We start from the raw sequence: 22,684 nt of genomic DNA, 5'->3' as shown, positions 1-22,684 counted from the left end.
AGCTCAGCCAGTTCTCGATCCACCTCACTGTCCCTCATTTTCTATGTTTCAGCTGATGGGTGTTTCTTTATTTCTGTCATCTTTTGTAGGTTACAGAAGATTTTCATCATTTTGGGGTAAAATTCTAAACAACAAAGGAATTGCTTTATTTTTTAACCATGACTTTGAGTTTCCAAGTGATTTGAACAGGTTCACTAGAAGGCATCAAATTCTATCTTGACTCCAGACCAATTCTTTTTAATATAAATTTTCTGCACTACTATATACATATAGCATATATATGACATATATGTTTCTCCACCCCTTCTTGAGCTTAAAGTAGAACTTAAGAGATGGTGAGTTTTCAAAGGTGTTTCATGGTACTTCTGGTTATAACTGAAGCATTTAGTTTTTGTGAAGAATAACGATCTTAGATGTTTGTGTAGATCTCAACTGTACCTGTGAAATCTTTTTTTCCTTGTATGTGAGTATAGGTGAAAAGTTGGTTTATTTTGGCAGCAGTACATTTGGAGATCTTTCCCAAGGGAAGTGAATGTCATTTCGGAGATCAAGTGTAAAATGTTCTGGTGCTTTTTGGATGTTGGACTTGATGACCTTAGAGTTCTTTTCTAACCTTAAAGCTTCTATTAAACTGTGTATTGCCATTCTGTAGATCTAGTAGCGTACGTGGTGTGAGTGGAAAGACAGATTAGTATAGATACATATTTAATCTAGTGGTAAGTCGTTATATCTTTTATACATCAAGAAGAGACAGTGGGCTTGTTTGCCTTGGTGGCAGAGGACCCTCCTGGTATCTCTGCTTCTGCTGCCTGAATGCAGATGGCTGCTGCTGTGCTTTTCCCACGCTGCTTTCCATCTCCTTGAGAACCTGTATTAATCCTGACACTGCTGAGTTATGTGGGTCATCTTAACTGAGCTTCTTCCCTCTCTCCTGGAAGGAAAGGATTTGTGATTATAGCACTGAGGAACCAGTTTGGCGACTGAGATTTCCACTCCTACATCTGCCACAGGCTTTATTGTTGATCTCTAATGGAGATGGACAGTGCAACCCCAGTTAAGGTACCTCTACCTTACTCATTGTAGGACAGTATCCTTCTAGTAGCTTCCAGTTTCCCCTCACTGCAACAACCTGGACTGGAGCCAGGAGCAGAGAACTGTTAGCAGCACAAATGAGAGGAAGATAGTGTCTCAGATTGTCCTCTGGCATGCCTGGCAACTGGAAAATAAAGGGTATTTTGGCAGCTGCTCAATGAAAGCCAGAAGTGGTGAACAGAAGGTTGGGAAGCGTGGTTAAAATCTGAATGTCAGCCAGAAAAGCTGGACTCTAGGCAGTCTTGCAAATTGTGAGGGCAGCCTTATTAATGTAACATTCTGGCTGGTGGAAAAGTTGCCTGGGGCAGAGTCTTTATGGGTCAGTACGTGCCACTGAAGTGGAGAGACAGCCCTGTGGGCCACAAGCACAGCTCCCAGGGTCAAAAAGAAACCTTTGTAGCTGCATTCTTACATGGTTTGGATGCCTTTCTAATGGGAGTGGGCTAGTGAAATGGAATAGCTGGTCTCCCAGAAAGACAGATCGGTTTCTTTCTCATCCTTTCTTTTGGTCATTAATGTACTTCTTTATTGACGTTGGAATAGTGTCCATCACTAATTACTTATATAAGCATTGATTAGTCACCCAAAATATGGAGAATGCTAAAGATTGCGTAAAGAAAGGAGATGAGAGTAATTAATTACCTATAAACACAAATCCAGGATATCCTAATGTCACCTTTTTAAAGAGCTTATTTCTGCATTCCCAGGTTTACAGGGCATTAAGTCATTACTGTAGTCACAGATGTTGTTGAGATATATAGGGGACTTACTGAAGCAATGTATTTGGAACTTCATGGCACCACCATGCCTTAGAGGGACATGGCATCGCTCACTTCCAGTAGTGCAGTTACTGGAGGCACTTTGTTAAGAATGAGGCAGATTTTTAATGCATCATGTCCTTTGTGGGCCTTTAATTAGTGATAGAAGCCCTCTTTGTTCAACAGAGTCATTCAGGATATTGTGACTTCTGATCCATCAGGTCCTGGTTTGAAGGTGTGTTCTAATAATCAGATATTAACAGCAGAAGGAATAAACAAGGTTGTTCAATCTGAATTTATTTGTGACTTCTTGTTCTACAATTTTGACTTGTTTAACTTAGTCTTTAATCTGATATGTCAAACGTTAATGAATGAGATAAATTTAGAGTAATTTCATTTGACTGACGCTAAATCTATTCTAGCAAAGATCTGATGAACTGTGTGTGTAATCTGGTAATCTCTTCCCTCCACCCTCCCCTGTTGCTATAGTAATCCTAAATTTGAACCTTATTGCTGCACTTCTCATTTAAACTGAGCTTAGTGATTGATGCAGTGCAGTGTGTTCTCAAGCAAATATTGATAATGAAGGGTGTTTTATTTAGATTTAGTATCAGAGGTAAAAGAGAAATTAACCATCCTTTACTTGTTTTCTTTTGTTGTGGCTCTGTGGAGACCTCATGGCATTAATGTTTTCCTTCATGTTACAGGCAGGCATCTTTGGGGGGTGGGCAAACAAATAAAGACCCAACTAAACCAACCAAGAGCAACAGCAACAAAACAATAAAGAAAAAGGTAAGCCCCAAAAACCCAAACCCATCTCTCAAGGTCTCAGAAAGCTGTTAATAATTGTAGTTAGAGGAGGGAACGCTCATAGTGCAAAGGCTAGAACTTGATTTAGCATCCAAATGTTCTTGCAATTCCAGTTCTGCAGCAATGCTCAGGGCTCATTAGATGAGGTGCTTTCAGCCACTTTTGGTATGGCTGGACTTCTGGTGCAGCAAAACATGCAGATAATTCTGGCAACTGAATGAAATAGTTGTTCTCTTACCAAATATTGCTTTTTATTATACAGAAGTATGACTTCTTTTCCTAGTGGAAATGCAAGAGCTAATGAGCTTAATAGCAAATTGAATAAGAACATGAGGACTAAGCAGAACATTGAAAAAGACTGATCTGTCTTATCAGGAAGCACGGAGACAATGAAAGAAGGCTAAAAAGAATTTAAATATGGGTGAAAAACTACATGGAAGGTTTCCCTGTCTCTAGAAATGGGGCATCTGCCACCTCTCTGGGCAACCTGTTCCAGGGCTTCTCTACCCTTAAAAAAAGCCAAAACAAAGAAACCTTCTTCCTAATATCCCATCTAAACCTCCCCTTAGTTTGAAACCATTTCCCCTTATCTTATCACAACATACCCCACTAAGGATACTGTTCCCTTCTTTCTTACAGCCCCCCTTTAAGTACTGAAGGGCTGCTCTTAGATCTCCCTGGAGTTTAATATAGTTCTGCTGGAAAACTACAGTGATGTCTGTGTAAAAAATCACTTATGATGGTGTCAGGATTTGCTAAGTATGGATTGAACTGGATGACCAGAAGATAACGTATTGAATGTATGTTGGTAGAGGGGTGTGTCCAGGATCAGGTCCAGGTCTTAGTTTTTTCATTAATTGATTTATTCCTACCATTCCCATCAGATGCTACCAATACAGAAGGTTTTGCACAGAGGGAATTGAGGCCTTGGAATATGAGTAGTAGAGAGTTTCACCTAAATTCTTCTCAAACATCATTGAGAGGAGAAAAATGAGGATTTAGAATGGAAGAGGCTCCTATTCCTAGAGTGACTGAGGGAACTGAGAATTATCTGCATGAGGGTACCTAAAAACATGTCTTTTTTGAACCTGTAAAACAGAGCATGAAGAGGTTGTTCTCCATAAAAATGAGTGAAATAACACAGGTGGGTAAAATGAGCTTCTTAAGCTGAAGGTATGAGAACAAATGGGTACAAACTGTCCAAGAATAAACCAAGTCTGGAAATTAGAAAAGATGGTTCCTAAGCAACAGAGGCAGAAAAGCCTGAAGCATCCTTCCCTTAGGAGTAGTGGCATACAACTGTCTTTAAGATGGAGCTGGTTAGCTTATGTAAGGGGAGGAGGGGGTGGAATGTGTAGTTTTCCACAGTGCCTGGGGGTCTGAATATTCCTCTGGTTCCATGGTTCCTGTCCTGTCAGTCTTTGCAACCTTTCCTTGACCAGAGACTGTAGGTGCATTGAAGAGCTGTTTCTTGGGCTGACAGAATGCTTGCATTCTGATGTATGTAAATGCTTTTATCAAGGGATAAAAAAACGCATAGGCAAGTAGGAGGCTTTAAATACTGTTTTATGTAACGCGGTACGTTGTATCTCATGAGGTGGATGTATGTTATGAAATTCATATTTTCAGTATAAACCCTGAAGTTAACACAGTATAAATGGGTTGGATGTTAGGGGGAAGTTCTTTACTAGGAGAGTGGTGAGGTCCTGGAACAGGCTGCCCAGTGAGGTTGTGGATGCCCCGTCCTTGGAGGTGTTCAAGGCCAGGTTGGATGGGGCTCTGGGCAACCTGATCTAGTAAAGGTGTATGTTTGGTGGCCCTGCCAGGCACAGGGATTGGAGCTTCATGATCCTTGAGGTCCCTTCCAACCCGGGTCATTCTGTGATTCTGTGAAATGGACTTTATAAAGAGCCCTAAGGTGGTGAAACCTTGTATGTATATTGAGAGATATTGTGCTGCTGTTCCTGTGGATTGCCAGTGTTTGAATGAAGACTGTCCACGTCATAAACTAGTGTGTCTCCTGAATTTGTGCACAATATAAGATTGGTAGTTTTGCAGAAGACTTGCAAAGAAAAGGCTTGTGCTGCCTTCTCCCTGCTTAACGGAATGATACTGATCTACAGGCTGGGGAATTAACGGTGCCCGAGGTCACAATATCTTTAGAAGTTGTGCAGTTATTATGACATGCTAAATCATGCTTAATTCCTGCTGAGGTATTTCAGACCCAGGGGAGAACTTGTAAACGCTCGCAGATGCCAGTGTTTTGCTTGTATCAATAGTGTGCATTATTGGATGTGAACAGAAACGGAGGTAGAAATACAGCATCTGCTTTATATTCTTCTATTCTAAATATTTTCAGTAAATGTTTTTGTATAAAGCTTCATTTTTGGAAGGAAGTTCAGGCATGGAAAGTAGTTTGGTAGAGCAGGATAGAAACGTGGCGGTATTTGAAAGGTTCCTTCCGGACTGTGCTTAATGTGTGTTATTGAGTTCCCTTCAGCTGTCAGTTGAATTTCCTGTTAATTTTAGGTAGCAGTAATTTCCAGAGCAGTGTCCAGCAAGTGACCTGTCCATGTGCTTCTGGTGGGATGTTGTTGTTATTCATAAACTCAATGTATTTTCATGTTTTATGAACAAATAGATAAAACTGAGTACTATTTCTTAGCCATAACGTCAAGGGCTTAAGTGGTACTTTGCACACATTTAAACTGTTGCCAACTTACATTCCAGAAATGGAGCTTGATGGGAAAAGAGCTTGACAGCCTGTATTTCAGAAATAAATGCTATTTGAAAGGTAACCGTGTGTGTGGCATTGTTTGCCATTCTATGAGCATTGTTAAAATTACATTGAACCTCCTTTTTTTTTATGAGGATGTTCATCCTTGTCGTTTACTGTTAAATGTATGTGAACTACAGGCAGCATCAGTACAAAAGGAAAAAGGTCCAGTGTAAGGCTACAACTGTTTGGCAATCATATCCAATGAGTAGGTGACTCAGCAGATACACTGCAGCTATTTCAGCAAGGAAAAGGCATTGCTGCTTTGAAAGAACGTGGGTGACATATGAGCACTAAGAAGGCTGTAGAAGTTGAATGTCTTGACGTTTTGTTCTTAAAGTATGTTTTAGCTCATGTAGGATTAGAGATTCTTATGTGCATGGGACATGTTTGTAATATATGGGGTGCAATGGCAAATAGTGGACAAATACAAATCAGGAGAGGTTGGTTTAGTTCAGGGAAGAGAGATGAGAAAAATAAATTGAAATAGAAGAAGGAAATAAAGTGATACCATAAGGGCAGGAACAGCCTTAAAAGTCTGGGTTACGTTACAGAGAGGATTTTCACTAGGATTTTTACACAGAACATACCTCAGACACACTGCTCTTGTTAAGTCATACGCTCTATTTGCCCATGGGACTTACAGCATCATGGTGTTATGGTCAAGAGTTTAACTCAGTGTAAAGATTGCACTCCTTGTATCAGTCATATGAGGAACATTATAATGTGTGTGTTTGTTAGTGATGCTGTTCTTCAAACTGTGCAGCATTGGCCATATTTATGGGAACGTTTGAAAAGTTAAGCCACTACTTTGGCTATTTGACATCTTCTATCCACTCAGGCAAACTCCAAGACTTAGTCTATAAGACCCCAAATGGAGTTTACTCTGGCAGCTACAGAAACCATCTCTTCCTTGTGAAGTCAGTGCATCTGGAAGTAGTAGTGGGCAGATGGCTGAGTAAGTGATTAACTTAATACTTGAGCACTAGAATTGACAGGCTTTTGTTTAGTTATTAACAAACCCAAAATAAGTCTGAAGCAAGTAACTTCCGAAGGTAGCTGAAGTTAAACGGCCTGTGCAAAGCACATCCCTTGCAGGGAAGGCTTCTGGGAGAGATGTGATAGTACATACTGGGGTCTTGATACAGACAGAAAGGTAACAGTTTAACATTAAAATGGCATAGTAAGTATAATTTATTGCATGTCTCTATAGACAGTAACACGATAATTCAGGGTCATTGTCTGACTCCCAGCAGGCACAACGTGACTCTTTATCTTTGATGTTCAGTAATTTAACTTAGATTTCTATTTCTAAGATGATAAGCACAACGCTGGCTAGTGTGATTTTTAGAACACAGTGGATTCGAGAAGTGTTTGGGCAGTGCTCTCAAACACAGAGTTTGAATCCTGGGCAAATATGCTCTGCTGCCTTGCTGTGATGTTGAGGCCTTCCTCGGGTGGGTACTTGTGTGTTCGGGAGTGGTTCTATCAAGGCTGCCTGTCCCACAAGGTCTCAGGGCACTCAATGCACACGCAGCCAGCTCAGGCTCTTGGATGAGGGCTGCCTTCATGGATGGACCCAGTGCATACAGCAGAGTGAAGTACGAGCCATTCTTTCAGTTTACCAGCTTATGTGGGAGGGGCTCCATTACAGTGACTGAGCAAGTATCAGGCTTGCTTTTGTCCTTCACTTGTCTTCCTGCTGTGACTTGTTTTTCCATGTGCTGTCTGTTCTCCTTCATTGGGTTGATTAATGCAACCCTCTGGAGATTAAAGTGGTCCTTGTTAAGGAACAAATAAATAGTCCCAGTAAAAGTGAGTGGTCAGGCTTCCTGAAATGAGGAAGTCTGGCCTTCTGTAGGTGCCTGTGCTTCTGCAGGGAACTTAGCTAAAGTGGGCGTAAGCACTGTTAGTGTGATTTGCAGTGACTGAAGAAATGGGATTGCTGCACTTCTCCCCAGTATGAATCTGAAGCCCCAAAGTGCAAAGCAAACACTTTCTCATTTTCTTTTTCACTTGACAGCGATAGTCTCAGGTGGAAGGCCCGAGTTTGCATAATGTTGGTCTGTGAAGCCGTATTTGCTTGTGCAATAGTTGTCTGACAAGGGAGATGGCATCATCAGGAGGGCTGTTTCTTCGCGGTGTTTTATCTCTTGCCATGTGGGTGTGCTTGACCCCTGAGGTTTACCCAGAAGTAGGAAACACGGCCGCATAACTTTGGAGTTGGGAACATGTTCACACTCCCCGAGGTAAAAGAAAAACAGAAAAGAGATGCTCCTAAAATAGAATACATTGGGGCATTTTGACATGCTGTTTCCTCCTATGGAACAGATGACAATCTAATGCAGGAAAATCAGTTCCAGTAACATTTTTATGCATAGTTCATGTCTTTCATCTTTAGATTAAAGCTAAGGGTGCTCCGACAGAGTGAAAACAACACGCTCTTGGATTTGGGAACTGCGGGATGTGATGAACTTTGTCTTGCAGTCACTTCTAAGACCTCTTTGAAGATGGCATTAATGGCCTTCATATAGGACGTGTGTACTAGACAGTGCTCAGAAATGTTCAGTGTAGGGTTGAAGATGAGCAGTGCAAACCATGTTATATACCGATGCCTGCGCATTTCTGTGAAGTACTTAGAAATGCCTGATTCACCACCTCCTAAAGGTGTTCTGAATTTAAAGAAGCTTGGCTGTTAGCTGACTTGGAAATAGGATGATGATGCATCCGAAAGGTTTGCATTTGGATCAGTTTTCATTTGAATGTGCAGTGAAAATCTCACAGGGAATATTTACGTCAAAATTCATATTAAGGTTTGTGTTCTCCGGGTTCCCTATGTGGGTTAGAAGGATACAGCAAGATACTTAGTTTCTTGAGGATAAATTTTCAAGCGTGTCAGATTGTATCACATTGATGTGTATTTTATAGTAACTGAAACAAAGATGCTTCTTTCCTTCTGAGTGTAGGCTTCTAACATTCTGTCCAATTCTGCTGCATCAAAAAACTGATTTGGTATTGGATCTTATTAGGATTTCTGTCATTTCCTCCCTCTCCCGTCAAAACTAGGAAGCAGTTTAAAGCCACTGGGGAGTGCCACCTCCAAAACCCTCAGGTAAACATGAATGACACACTCATGAAAAATTCAGAATGTCTGCCATCATCACCTGCCTCATCTAAGCCTGCATGAAATCTCCAGTCTCTGTATAGCATCAACCTCATTTATGTACCCTAATTCTCCCTTGTAGCCCCGTCTGGTAGCACGCCCATCAGCAATGCTTGTGCTGCTTCTGTATCGGGCCTGCTGGTTCCAGCATCATGACAGCGTGCTCTCTAATCACTGCAGCAATTCCTGAGTCACCTGCATTCTCTGCCAGAAAGTAATGCCTGAAGTTCATACGTCGAGTTGCTGTGCGTATTCAGGCAGTTCCTTCTCAAAGATCTCAACCTGCCAGTCTCATGATGTAGGTCTGCTTTTTCTTGGGGGCATTTGTTGCAGGATCTCAGTATCTTCAGAGGTACGTTGAGCATGATCTCAGGCCTGCTGCTTCTTGCTGGCTCCCAGCTCTGTTACCAGGTGGTGGTATGCTGGTACTTGGCCTCTTGGTCCTTCTTTGTGTGATTTCATGAACTGCCAGAGCAGCTCCACTAATGGCCTATAACTTCCTTAATGTTATGTTTTTTGTGTTTGTTTTTTTTTTTTTTTCTAGTGTTCATGACTTAATTGTAAGTTGCAATTAATGTTACCAGAACAACAGATGTATTATAGCAAATGGGATTTCTTAGCGTAAGATAATAGATATTGTTTTGACAGGCTAACATTAGTGATGATGCTCTTTGCTGTAATGAGTAGGGACTGTGCTAATTCTTGGTCTCAGCCTAGAAAGCAAAACTGATATGCTTATGGGATTTCAGCTTGGCCTTGCTTTAATAAGAGCCTCTTGTCTCTAAATCAGGATATAAGAGATTATATAAGACCTGTCAGTGAGGTTTAATAATTTCTGATGAATGAAGAAGTTGCACTTAGAATGTTTTTGATTTTTCAGTCCTTTTTGAGGCACCTTATAATAAGTCTCCAAGTTCAGTGTGTCTGTACAGTCAGAATTAACTGTAAAACAATCTACTGGCTCGTGTGCTTGATTTTTATAAGGTAAAGTCCTGGCTGTGCTAAGTCTAGGGCTGTCTATGTGTAAATGAGGGAAGTGACTACCTGTTGTTTTCTCTCCCATAAATAAGATACGACATGTAATCTAATTTTTCTGTTGAAAGCGATCATTGCAGAACAGTTCAAGTTAAATGCCGCTCTGTTTGTTGCCTGCACAGTTCTCAAATCTCATTCCTCACTATTCAGACTCTGCAAAAATAACTGGATTCTGCCCAAAAAGGGGCCATGTAGCCTGCACTGCTGCATTTCAGTCAATCCTTTATATACCATATATATATATCCATCATATACTAATGTTTCAGACACTGTGATTTATTGTCTTTTTAAAATGTCAGGAAAGTCCTTATGTCCCTGTTCAAAAATGGGTTTTGATTTTCTTTGTCCTCCAGAAGAGCTTTTGGAAAACACAGGTTCTGGATGGCGTCAACAGTGGTGGATGTTCACAGTCACTCAATGTTTTAAAGCAAGATTGTTTTCGTATGCATAATAACATTGGGTGTGTTGGTGGTGCTTTTTGGTTGGAATTGTCTTTTCCCAGGACACTGATCTGACACACCCATTTGTTTCCAACAAACACATTAAAGTAGATAGGTAGATTGTCATGTCTGATTTTGGGATGCCCAGGAAGGTACTCTTCCTCAGTCTTTGGTCTTTGCAACAGCCCGTTGTTATTTAGGGAACCTGCACCTTGTACAGTCATGCATTCAAGTAAGTGCAAGAGCCTCCTGCCTCTGCTTTGTGGTTCTTCCTAAAGCTGCCTATGAGTTTCTTGGTTCTCATGCAGTGCTGCAGCCTCTGTTCTGCAGTGGGGAATGGCCCTCACTGCTCCTCTTCACCTGGTATGTTAGAAGAACCCCCAAGTTATTGATGGACAGTAGTAAAACCTTGTCCTCTGTTAATAACTGTTATTATTAACAACTTCATTTTGAGACCACAGTTTGTTTTTTAGTCAGACGCTCGTTTTGGTTTGTCTCAGGCTTTCTAAATATCCATTGCATAAAACCGTGGCCCTGCCCTTAGAAGAGCTGGGGCTCAGATTTGCAGATGTGTAGGCGCTGGTTTGCTGGTGAGTTCAGCACGAGGCCTGGGCAGTGCATGTGGGTTCACAGCAACCTAAAAATAACAGGACTTGGGTTAAACCTCTTTATCTGTGTGGGCTTGTGACCCTGATTGCAATAAATGTACACTAACTTTCTGGTGTTACCACCATCCTTGAATACTAATAGTGGGAAAAAATACTTAATTTAGTGTTGCATTGACCATGGATGCTTTTGACAAATTAGCAGATGAAAAATGAATATCAATGACAACTATTCCTCTGTAGTACTGAGGGGCTGGTGTAGCTGAGCCTGTATGACATCAGTGACAACATGTAACGCAGCAGTTAAGCAGGGCTGGGAAAAACACTTTTCACCACTGCTTTCTGTTCAACGAACAGGCTTAGAGAGGCCTTGTTTCTGCTACAGCCACTTTTGTTCTACAGGCTGTTCAACTTCATCCAGCTTTAAAAATAAAAAGAGGGAAACAAAGTAAAATGAACCTAGAGAACTATCAGAGCTAAACAGCCAAATGCATCTGAGCAGCCAGTGAGACAAGTGAAGGTATTCGGGAACGTGCATCCTTTTGGTCACTGAGATTGGTTAGGTAAGATGAACCTGAATTATTCTGATGGCAGGTTTGCACTTCATTACAAACAGATAGAGATGCTCTACCTGATCTTACGGAAAGTTTGTCCTAATCACAGGTTAGATCAGTGTGACCTGAGCAGAAGAGAAGGATTAAGGAGGATTTTTGGTAGTCTTCTGTCTGACATTCAGTTTCCAGCTGTCACCAACCTACCCTCAGGATAACATGCTGTGTGAATGAACAAGCGGCTCTAGAAGTGCTTTGGAAGCTGCAAATAACACAAGCACATTGTGCATGTAGGAACATTCTTTTTTCTCCAAAGCCTAAGAAAGAGAGCAGATACAGAGATTTCAGAAGCAGGCAGAACTCTCATCTCAGCACAGACACAGTAAAACATATTCTGGAACCTGGATTAAAGCTTGTGTTTTGAAAAGATTCACAAAGCAAAGACACAGGATTCCAGTGTCTGTGGGTAGGAAACTTCCATCTTGATTCAAGGCTAAATGTGTCTGACACTTGTTCTCCAGCATGAAATCTCACCGTGTTTCTCTTGGCAGGACTGAAAGGCGGTTACAGCCCTGTGAGCAGCTCGTCTTTCTTCATACCCAGACAGGTGGAGCTGCTCTTCCTGCTGAAGGTAGTTCTTTACCTTCTGCTTCACTGCTGTATCCATTGCACTTCTGTAGTATTTCATGCCTTTCTTGAAGTGTGCGTATAACCAGAGTATATATCTTAATAGCATTTTTGTTTCAAGGTTAGATAAACTAATTTTGCTCCTTGATATTTTTTTATTTGGCGATCACAGTAGACTGTCTGGTCACAGCACTGTGTTTGCACCTCCTGGTAGGGATTTATGGTTGCTCCAGAATTCAGATCTTGCTTTTTCAACACTGAGTAATTCTGGCATAATTTTCACCTTTGGATGTGCTCCTTTACGTTAGCTGCGTTCAGCTGGGTTTTGTGGTATTATTAATTTGGTAATTCTGAGGTTTTCACTTGAGAAGCTTCTTAAATTGGCACTCATGTTTTCAAAACAGAATTGCATGCAGAGCAGCTTCTTGTGGTATTTGGCAGGTTTTATTTGGCAGTGGGAGCTGATTTGATGGCTCCTTAAGTCCAGGTTCAGTGAGCAGCAAATTCTGTGTCAGTTCCAATGCAGGAAGAGATAAAAGAAATGCGTCTGGAAAGCTGTGCTATGACTCTGAACCTCAATCCTGAAGCCTGTGTTGTTCACTGAACTGTAAGGGGTTATTCTGGGGGCAACCAAAGTCTTCAGAAGCAGCCGCCTGTGACCCAGGTGCTGCCCTGGTTCAAGGTGTTTACATTATGTAGAGTTTTTCTGTTACGTGAGCAGTATAGCTTCTTATGTTATCATGGAGTCGTGGAAGGGACTTTTTGAGGTCATGTGGCCTCACTCCCCTGCAGTGAACAGGGACATCCACAGCGAGATCAGTTGCCCAGGGCCATATCGAGCCTGTTTTCTGCTGTCTCTGTCCTTAGTCATCCATGAATTTATGTGCCGAACCTTTCCAGAAATGCAATATCAGAATCACTTGGAACAAGTCAGACTGAGTTACTGAATCCAAGAAGTGAGAGCAAAGTAATTTTTCTGCTGCAAAGACATTTTCGGTCATGTAAGCTTAAATAAAACCAAACTGCTTAGCAAAACGTTAGGATTGGGAAGAAAGAATGAGGAAAAAATGACATGTTTACTGCCATGGATACTAAGGCACGATATTATCCATCCGAAATACAACACTTCCAGAGAGATAAACACACAGTTGGTTTTCTCTGTGTTTTGAGGATCCTGTATTTGACTGGCAGTACCTCTGGTGCTGAGTGGGATGGTGGAGCCTTCATTCAATACGACATAAAGGAGTGTTTGTGCTCATGAAGTGGTCTCTTCCTGCCCCAAGACAAAGAGCAGTGGAAATTTGGAAGATGCACGAGCCAGGAACATTTGGTAAAGAAAATAATTTGGTTATTCACGATGCAAAGTACATTGTCTGTTAAGAGGTACGGGCATGATTTACTTTCTTTGTTCTTACACTTCCTAAGGTAGCGCCAGCTTTTCCTCTTCAAAGTTCAGTAGGAAACATTTGGAATGGAAAGAGCAAATCCAATGTCATTGGTGCCAAAATGTTCTCACTGAACATGATGGAAACTTTAGTGCAAACAATAAATCATTTACTTTTGTAAATAATTTTTCAGGGAGCAAGATGAACAAATTTTATTCTCAAGTAAATGAAAATTGTTAGTACAGAAAGCATCAGGATATTGGGTGAAGTAGTGATAGCATAAGCTTGCAAACAACTCTTTACACAGATGCTGATGGACTCTTGCTGTCTGTAGGTAGCTGTTCATACTCCTGGCCGTTCCCCTGCTGCCTGGTGTTGATGCTGTCAGTGTGGCACAGCTGCTCGGTGACCTCGAGTAACACACTGCCTGCATGACAGCCCATCCTTCCTGGCTCCCTTCTGTCCCTTCCTGGCATTCCTTCTCTGTGCCCCCGCTTTGCACAGCTCCCTGACTCCATTTGTTCCCTCTTTCAGGAATTTCTTGTCAAACCTTTTTTCCATGGCATAGTTCTGCCTGGTTCTGGGCTCCTCGTTTTAGGAAAGATAGGGAACTTCTTAAGGCATTCCAGCAGGAGGCCACAGAGATGATGAGGGACCTGGAGTCGTCACCTTCATGAGACCTGGGGATGTTCATCCTGGAGAAGGGAAGGCTGAGAAGGGATTTTGTCATTACTTAACTGTCAGACAGGCAAGTGAATGGGACCAGGCTCATTTCAGCAATGTGCAACAGCAGGACAAGGGGCAATGGGTGTGAACTGAAACATGAGAATTTCCATCTGAACACAAAGAAAAACTTCTTTAAGGGTGACAGAGCACTGGAACAGGCTGCACAGAGGGACTGCGGAGCCTCATCCTCTTGGGATGTTCAGGACCCTCCTGGACAGTTTCATGTGCAACCTGCTTTAGCAGAGGTTGGACTGGGGGATCTCAGAGGTCCCTTCCAACCCCTCCAATTCTGTGATTTCTGGCATGAGAGGAGAGAACTTGTTAGAGGAACAATCAGAAACAGGTGGGTGCAAAGCAGATTACTATGTCGCTGTTCTCCTATGTTCAGCCTTTTGTTGCCAGTGACTGGAACTGTAATGGTGGCTCTGGGCCGAGAAGAGTTCTGACTCACTTTGCAAGCTGGACACAAGCTCCCATACGAGTGTTTTGCTTACAGAGCTTTTTGCACAGAGGGTTTGTAAGCTACCAGGACAAGAACAAGTTCTATGATTCTAAGTTTTTGGAGTTTGATATGATCTTTGATATGACTCGATTTTACAAGATTTTGAATCAGACAACTCTAAACTTAATAATAAAAATAAATGAATGGGTCTGTTTTTGTTGTTTGTTTCAGGAGGAGAATGGAGTGGGTTTCTTTTTGCTTCTCAGAGAGTGTTTTTATTCTCAGTTGGCCTCTGCAGGCTGAAAGCTGCATTGATGTGAAGAGGTGTGGTCGGCCCTTCGGTGGCAGTGAGCCCTTAGATTAGATCAAGTCCTGTCTGGTTGCAGCCTCAGCAAAAATACTTTTCCTCTGAATGCCGAGGAGCAAAAATAACTCATTACAAGTTAGTGCTATTGCTATTTGTGACAGGAAAAGTAAAGTCATAACTGAAAAGAAAAAAGATAACAGAAAAAGCACAGCCTCTCCCCAGCAACAAAAAGCCTCCCTACCTTTAAGTGATTGCAGTGCTCCTCCAAGAAATGCAGATCGCTGGTTCTTGGCTGACAGCTTCTTGTGAGCCATTACAGAGCTCAAGGTTCCTATAATATTTATGATGGTGCTACAAGCTAAGAAACACTGAACCTGTAAAGTCTGAGATATCTATTCCAACTTCCAGGTATTATAGGAATTGAATATTAAAATTTTAAATGTGTTTATTGACTGCATTGGAATCTCCTCCCAAACGCACTGTGGTTTTGATAATCTGTGTATGTTTTTAGTTTTGAAGTGTTGTTGTGCCCTTGAGTTACTGCAGACTCTTAATGGCTGTTGCTGTCTCTGCGTGTGTAGAATTATCAAACTGAAAGTGCATCATCTGCTCCTTCTTACGTAGTGCTGGGGAACAGGAGCTGTTGAAAACACTGACGTTTTTCTTCTTTCTGCATGTTAACAGGAACAGTTTTGTGCTATTCCTCTTCTAAACCTTGCTTCTTTTGTTTGAGTTTAACCTCCTGGCACTTCCTCTTCGGTGAATGGAGGTGAAACCCTCTCTGTAGTATTAATTTTAAATAAAAAGGAAGTAATCCTAAGTATTAATAATTATTTCAGGATGTTTTTGACAGCAGTGTTTTTTGTCTGTAAATGATCTATAAGTTGTATAAGGCTGCTTTCCTGATGGTCATTTCCTGACCATAGCTGTGCACGCAGCATCCAGTGAGTCCCATATGCTGAGAACTGGCTTGATGGCTCTCATTTGATGCAGTGTCTTTAAGGAAATGTATAGCTTTAATGCACACACGTATATGAGATAAATGGATTTAATTGCTTCAGTGACTGTAGGCTGTGATTTGTGTTTCATGGCTTTGCCCATTGTGATGGATGCTGTTCATTTTGATAGTCTATCATAGAATCATGCAGTGGTTTGGTTTGGAGGCACCTCACAGCCCACCTAGTCCCCAGCTCTGCCGTGGGCTGGCTGCCCAGGTCCCATCCAACCTGGCCTTGAGCACCTCCAGGGATGGGACATCCACAGCTCTGTGTCGGAAAGTTCCTGCTCGCAGAGGAAGGATTTCTGTGCACTGAGCTTCCAGCCGTGGCTTTCAGTTAAGGGTGTGGTGTCACTGACACACTTGTGCCAAAAACAACAAGCGTGGCAAAAAGTCCATTGCAGCTTATCTGACTTCCCCGTCTGCTCAGCTTAACTGTTCTGATTCCTTTTATTTTGTCTCTGCACGCATTGCTGAAGGTCTCACTGCAGAGTCCATCTTGCCTTCCTTTCAAAGGGTTTTTGAGGAAATTAATGGATAAATTTCAGAGGCTTTTGTGAAATGTTGTTAAGTGCATCAGTTTCTAATTCAAAAAGTGTTACCTTTCTCGTCAGTAGCTAACACTGAAATCGGCAATTGCTGTTATATTAAAAGGGATTATTTTAAGACTGTGTAGGGATGGGGGGGGATGCTAGTAATTGTGGATATCTGTAAGACTGAGCTATGAACTGGATATTTAACCTCTGGTATAAAAGGACTGCCTGGAGATGAATGCTGAATTTCCTGTTAAATTATTGCATTCCAGATCCTTCTCAAACTCCAGCTCAGAGCAGGAATAACACAAGCTCAGTGCAGTGCTGCAGTCCCATTTGGGGGTTGCCTTTGTGAGGCTGCTGGGAGCAGCATGGAGCAAGGAGTGCAGATGTGCCGTGTGCTGGGCAGTGTTGGGGGTGGTCAGGACTGCAAAGCACCTGCTTGGGTCTGCAGGCTGTTGTTTTACAAGCCAGAAAGAGGCACAGGCATTAATAGAGCTCAGAAAAGAGGCTGTAGAATCGGGTAGTAGGTTTTGAGTGATTTGTTTGCTGCTTTTTGGAATGGCAGGCAGACCTGTCTTCTAATGTAAGAATTAGAAAGGATGAGATCTGCTGATTCTGATGTCTCAAAGTAGATGATTTTCTTCACAGCGCTGATTTTGTTCGGCATGTTTTGCATTTCAAAATAACTTCTTCTGTGTGCATCCACATCTGAGGTGGTTTAGCTAATAAATATGCAGGTAAATGCCTAATGTAGTTTGCAAGCAAAAGCAAGACAGGAAGCTAAGGAAATTTTTAAAATAGAGGTTTGTGTCAATATTTACCAGCTCTAATGTGCAGAAGGAGAATCATTATTTAGATGAAGATACGTACGATCTCTTCCACTGCATCGGAGAAAGAATTGCAGTAACTTGCAATATCAGCAGATTCCGATGGTACAAATCCTTACAAAACTGAAGGTGCGTAATGAAATGAACAGCTGAGTTTTTCCTGCCTGTTTGAGCCCCTGGTCTCTAAATCACTCTAACTGAAATGAGTCTGATCTCAGTGGAGCAGGGAGCTGGAGGCTGCTGCTGAATTTCCTTTATCTGTTCCTATACCTGCAGGAAAAGAGCTGCAGGTTCGCTTGGCACATTTATTGGTGAAGTTGCTAAATACAATGAGGGTATGGGATTTCAACGTGGCATATTTTACATGTAATGTACATCACTGCAGCTTGCCAAGCAAGTTAAATATTTGCAGTTTTGAGAAGTACAGTTTGCATTGGTGACATTTTGCTAATTGCGCGTGATGTGCAATGAAAATTATCTTCTCTGAAAAGGTTGAATTTGATACGTGATCGGGAATGAGAGATCCACGGCTGAAGGTGTTGCAGGGGCTGCTTTATCAGACTTGAAAGGCTTCATGAAATCTTGCAAAAAAGGATTTTTGAATGAAGATTGTAACGTGCTTTGAAAACTGGAATAATGGTACACAAAGGGGTTCTTGTGAGTGAAGATCATCTTGTGTGGATGAGCAGTGCTGGCTGTTTTCAGGCTTTCTGGTGGATACCTGCAGTTGTATGTCACATGTAAAGCAGGAGTGAGCCCTGGCCAGGGGGCTCATTTCATTGACTTAAACGTCTGAAATTTAAAGTTATTGTGACTGTAGGCATTGTGTTGTCACAGTGTTCTCTGTGACAGGATTTGAAAGGCATTTGTGCTTCAGAAAGCAACACTGCAGTCAGCTTTAGGAGCTGGATGTGGGAGTTCTCATGGTGGTTTTGTGTAGCACGTATCCACATAGTACGTTCAACCTTGAGTGTCTATTAGCCTACCTTTCTAGTCACATCTCTTAAGACCATTTTTCTTTAAGTTATTGCTATCCTACTGCAGAAACAGGGCTTTTGAGTTTGGGAGGCCATGCTAACAGTAGGTGAATTTGAACTTTTTCTCTTAAACAAGAAACACTAAGTTCTTCATTGTTTCCTTGTTTTATTCACGCATCTTCTTTGTCCTGTTCAGGTTCCATAAAGCCATACTATGAATGGTGATTCTGGTGCGGCGGTGGTGACCTCGCCACCTCTAACAACAGCCCCTCATAAAGAGAGATATTTCGATCGAGTTGATGAAAATAATCCAGATTACTTGAGAGAGAGAAATATGGCACCTGACCTTCGCCAGGATTTTAACATGATGGAACAGAAGAAAAGAGTCTCCATGATTCTTCAAAGCCCGGTAAGAAAAGAAAATGCTCCATCTTTGAAGTGATGAATTTATTATCTCTCTATTGTTTGAACTTCCTTCTAAAGTTAGTAGCCCATTTTTTCTCACATTACCTGGTTGAAGTTTAACACTTGCTCATGAAGAAGCCTCTCAGACTTCATTTCAGGATTCTGTATGTTATCAGTCAGCATTCTTTTCATATCATCTATGTATTTATATTAAAACATCTTTTTAAATTGTTTTGTATTTTAACATTCATTTAAGTACTGAAATCAAGTAACTCTTCAAACAGTAGCTTATGCAGCTCTGTCCTGTGTTCAGTTTTCTGTCATCTGACATTTGGAATATTACTGTACATCTTTTCCAGAACAGGTGCACAATTAGAAGTATTGAATGGTTTGAGGATTATTATAGATATTTCCCTCATGGAGGAAGTGCATGCAACATTTTCATTTAGGTGTTATAAAGAAGCTGTATGAGAAGCTGAAGTTGGTGTGTATTGCTTTACATTATGCAATGTCCTGTTGGCAGGCTTTTTGTGAAGAATTGGAGTCTATGATCCAGGAGCAATTTAAGAAGGGGAAGAATCCAACAGGATTATTGGCTTTACAGCAGATTGCAGATTTTATGACAACAAATGTGCCAAATGTCTACCCAGCAGCACCACAAGGAGGAATGGCTGCGTTAAACATGAGTGAGTGCACATTAATGTAGAACGGTTAAATTCTCTTGTCTGAAAGGCTTAAAATGAAGACTGTGTGAATGCCATGAATTTCATTGTGTTCTGCGAAGTTCAGATATTACCCTGCCTTCTCATTGTAACTAGACCTATAGTAACTGTAATGCTTTACTGTAATCCTCCTCTATTTAGCTTGCATTTATTATTTCTTAATTACACCTTACTAGGTGTATAATTCTTCTTTCCAGGTATAAAAACCTGTATGTCTCAAGAAGTGGAATATTTGGGGTTACAATTCTCTGTTATCAATGAATAGTTGTGTTTTATATGAGATTGATGGGAGGGATTTTACTAAAGAGCTTACCGTCACCTTAACCCCAGTGAACATTAAGGAAGCTGGCTCTAGCGAAGATCTTGTCAGAGATCTTAATTATACTGATTAAATATGCATTATGACACGATAGTAATTAAATCTTGCTCTCCATTTCTAAGGCTAATATGTTGGTATTAACTAGCAAGAAAAAACATTCTAACTGCGATGGCTGCTATTGTGTTCTAGCTAACACAAACACAACTGCCTTGTGCTTTCTTCTCTTCTCAGGCCTTGGCATGGTGACACCAGTGAATGATCTCAGGGGGTCTGATTCCATCGCTTATGAAAAAGGGGAGAAGTTATTACGATGTAAATTGGCGGCTTTCTACAGATTAGCAGATCTCTTTGGCTGGTCTCAGCTTATTTACAATCATATAACAGTGAGTATTGAATCAACGGAGAACTGAACCAATTGTTTCAGAATACAAGTGAATTGATTCCCTCCCTCATCTGTCATCTTCTCTTTGTGTGGAAGAAGAGCAAAGTGGTATTGAAAGCAGAATAATAGTGAAGAGATTAGTCATTGCTTCTTAAGAATAAGAGCTGAAATGGCTTGGATGTCAGCTACCATAGTATGAATAGACTTAAGAGAGTGTATGTGAAAAATCTTACAAGGAAATTTAAGGTTCTTAAAAGGCTGAATCTTTTAGTATCTTAAATGGTTTGAGTAATTGTATGCATTATTCTGCAAGGTAATGTCTTCATTTTCTAAGTGCTAAGCCATCTTTTCACCAGTAATACTATGCAATGTTATTGAAAATTCTCTACTGACTTCTTTGTAAAGGAAACCGTAGTATTTCAGAACACGAGTGGACTGTTGAGCTTCGTGTTGCATGCCAACAGTTCTCTTTGTAACTGAGTAATCGCTGGCATCCTCAATAAGAATGACAAGGAGGTCAAATCAAGGAGGTTTTATGTGCCAGAAGGATGATCAACATGAGTCTCATGAGTGAAGTCACAGCTGTGGTGTGCAATTCAGTCGATTGTTTTCCTAACAGAGCTGGATTGTTGTAGGGTTTTGTTCCACGTAGTAGAGGTGGTCCATGATGTATTTTTGGTTTTAATTGCAATCTGAATGAAATATGGTAATTTAATTATTTCTGCTTTTTGAGATTTCAAGGTACATTGCTTATGAACTGATGAATATAATAAATGATATGAGTAGGCGCAGGATCAGGCAATGCTGATTAGACCATTTGGTTCTTTTACTGAGGGAACGTATCCAACATAGTGGTTCTTGTAAACAGCTCTGTGCCACCCCCTGATTTTTCATACGTGACGTGAGAATTGTTTTTTTAAAAGGAATATTAATGCTGCAAAAGAATAGCAGGGAAGCAGCTTTAGAGATGGCTTTCTAGTGTCATATTTAGCCCTGGGGATATTTGAATTTAGACACAAAGTTAAGTGTAATGAGGAGCTGTGTGCCTAGAGCCGTAAGTAAGGCCATGTAATTGGGGAATAATGCATCTAATGCATCGAGTTTGTTTTCTTTTACAGAGGAGAAGGAGAGAAAGTACAGAGAGCTTAGATAATTAGGTTAGATAATGCGTTAGCAGTTCAGTTAGAAGATAGGGCATTTGGAGTATGAGATGTTGGAAATGTTTTGGCTGTATTTTGCTTTTGAAGGGCAGAGCAGTGTTAGAAAGTTTTCGGTTAATCATGTCACTGGCAATCACAAGTGATAGTTGACTTTCTTATACAGATTCCTCCAGTGAGTAGCAACCTGAAAGGTGACTAAGAGATATAATTTACCTCGAGAAGTCGATGTGGAACAAGGTTGTTGTGTTTACAGAATAGTCTCGTCTTTGTTCTGTATGCCTATATATTAAGTGGTACTGTGGAGGCAAGGTGTTCTTTAGAATGTGGAAGATGTTATCACTTGATGCAAAGCTGGATTTTGACTCCAGGTTGTTTTTTTATTGTGAATGGATGCTCTCATTTCTAGGTGATTGCACTGAAGTTAAAAGCCAGTAGTGTACTTTGTGGAAAATACAGTAAAAAGGTGAAAACAGCCTTCTGTTAGGGATGTCACTGTGCAAGACGGAGGAGAAAGGCTTTATGAGCATATGAGAGAGCTGATTGCAGTACCTCTGCTCCTCTGGATCCTTATCAATCTGTCTGTGTGTTCAGTCTGGTGCAGTCCTGGTGCAGAATTACAGAGTTACCAAGAGCTTTCATGTCAAGTAAAAGGATTTGTAATAAACCTGGGTGCCTCCAGGGTTAGGCAGAATTTGAGATTACAGGTTTACTGCAGGTGCTTCATTCACTTGGTCTTGGTTTGCTTTGAGGGCATGAGTTGTTTATTGGATCGGATCCTGAAGTAAGATTGTTTGGGAGATGCTGCCCTTTGTTTATGGTATGTTCTAGCTTTCTCATTAGCTTTTTGTGCATTTTAATAATACCTGTTTTTTGTTTTGCATAATTAAGTAGAAGATTTTCTAGATCATTTAGAATTCTGTAGTGGAGAATTATTTTGGTGATTCATAAAAGTACAGGTTATCTTGGACTAGCTGGTGCAGTTCAAGGCTCGTGTGCACCTAATCAGCTGGTTATTAAGGAAGGCAGATTTGTACCACAAACTTTCAGGACACTGATCAACTACTTATTAAGAAAAGTTATTTTCCTGCAGTAGAAAGTATGTATCCATTTAATACTGAGAGCAGTAGAAGACCTGAGTGAGCAAAAAATAGGTGCATCTTAAGGCAGTGGAACATCTGTGTGTTGGATGAAATTACCCGCAGAGCTTCCTTCAGACTTCAACTGCTCTGTGAAAAACGTGAAGAAAAAAATGTTGGCACGTAGCAAAGTGGGAAACTTCATAAAGTTGTATCTGAACATTTGTTTTAAAAGATCTCCATGGGTTCTGAGAAACACCCTTCTGGCCTGATCTCTGAAATGAGCATAAAAGCGGTTTTGTTATCAGGAGTTATTTCTTTTAACTTCTTTTAACTAAATCTCCATTTTAACTTTCCATTGAGAAACACCTAAATTACCTGTCCAGTATTTTTCATTGTACAGTGGTGAAATGAAATCAGCATTATTTTTGTATAATGAACTCAATTATCTCACGTGGCACCCCAGGATCAGTGGTGAAACCCAACGCAGCATCAAGAAATTTTAAATCTGCGGGCTAAATTCTTACATGTTCTTACGTTTTCTTTTATACTTTCTATTTTACTGG

At 41.0% G+C, this 22,684-nt stretch overlaps 1 protein-coding gene across 5 annotated transcripts in view; it reads left to right on the top strand.

Moving 5' to 3' along the window:
• ADD1 (adducin 1) overlaps nucleotides 1–22,684 on the top strand; it is a 47,158-nt gene that overhangs the window by 5,494 nt on the left and 18,980 nt on the right. For all 5 annotated transcript variants that reach the window (XM_032444079.1, XM_032444075.1, XM_032444078.1 and 2 more), the window contains exons 2-4: nucleotides 18,251–18,463; nucleotides 18,983–19,145; nucleotides 19,732–19,883. In XM_032444079.1, the coding sequence (XP_032299970.1) occupies nucleotides 18,269–18,463; nucleotides 18,983–19,145; nucleotides 19,732–19,883 (510 nt within the window). In that variant the 5' untranslated portion in view covers nucleotides 18,251–18,268. The remainder of the gene's footprint in view (nucleotides 1–18,250; nucleotides 18,464–18,982; nucleotides 19,146–19,731; nucleotides 19,884–22,684) is intronic.

The sequence above is a fragment of the Coturnix japonica genome, chromosome 4 (assembly GCF_001577835.2).
Source record: "Coturnix japonica isolate 7356 chromosome 4, Coturnix japonica 2.1, whole genome shotgun sequence".
NCBI classification, from domain to species: domain Eukaryota; kingdom Metazoa; phylum Chordata; class Aves; order Galliformes; family Phasianidae; genus Coturnix; species Coturnix japonica.
This window is presented reverse-complemented; position numbering and strand designations above follow the sequence as displayed.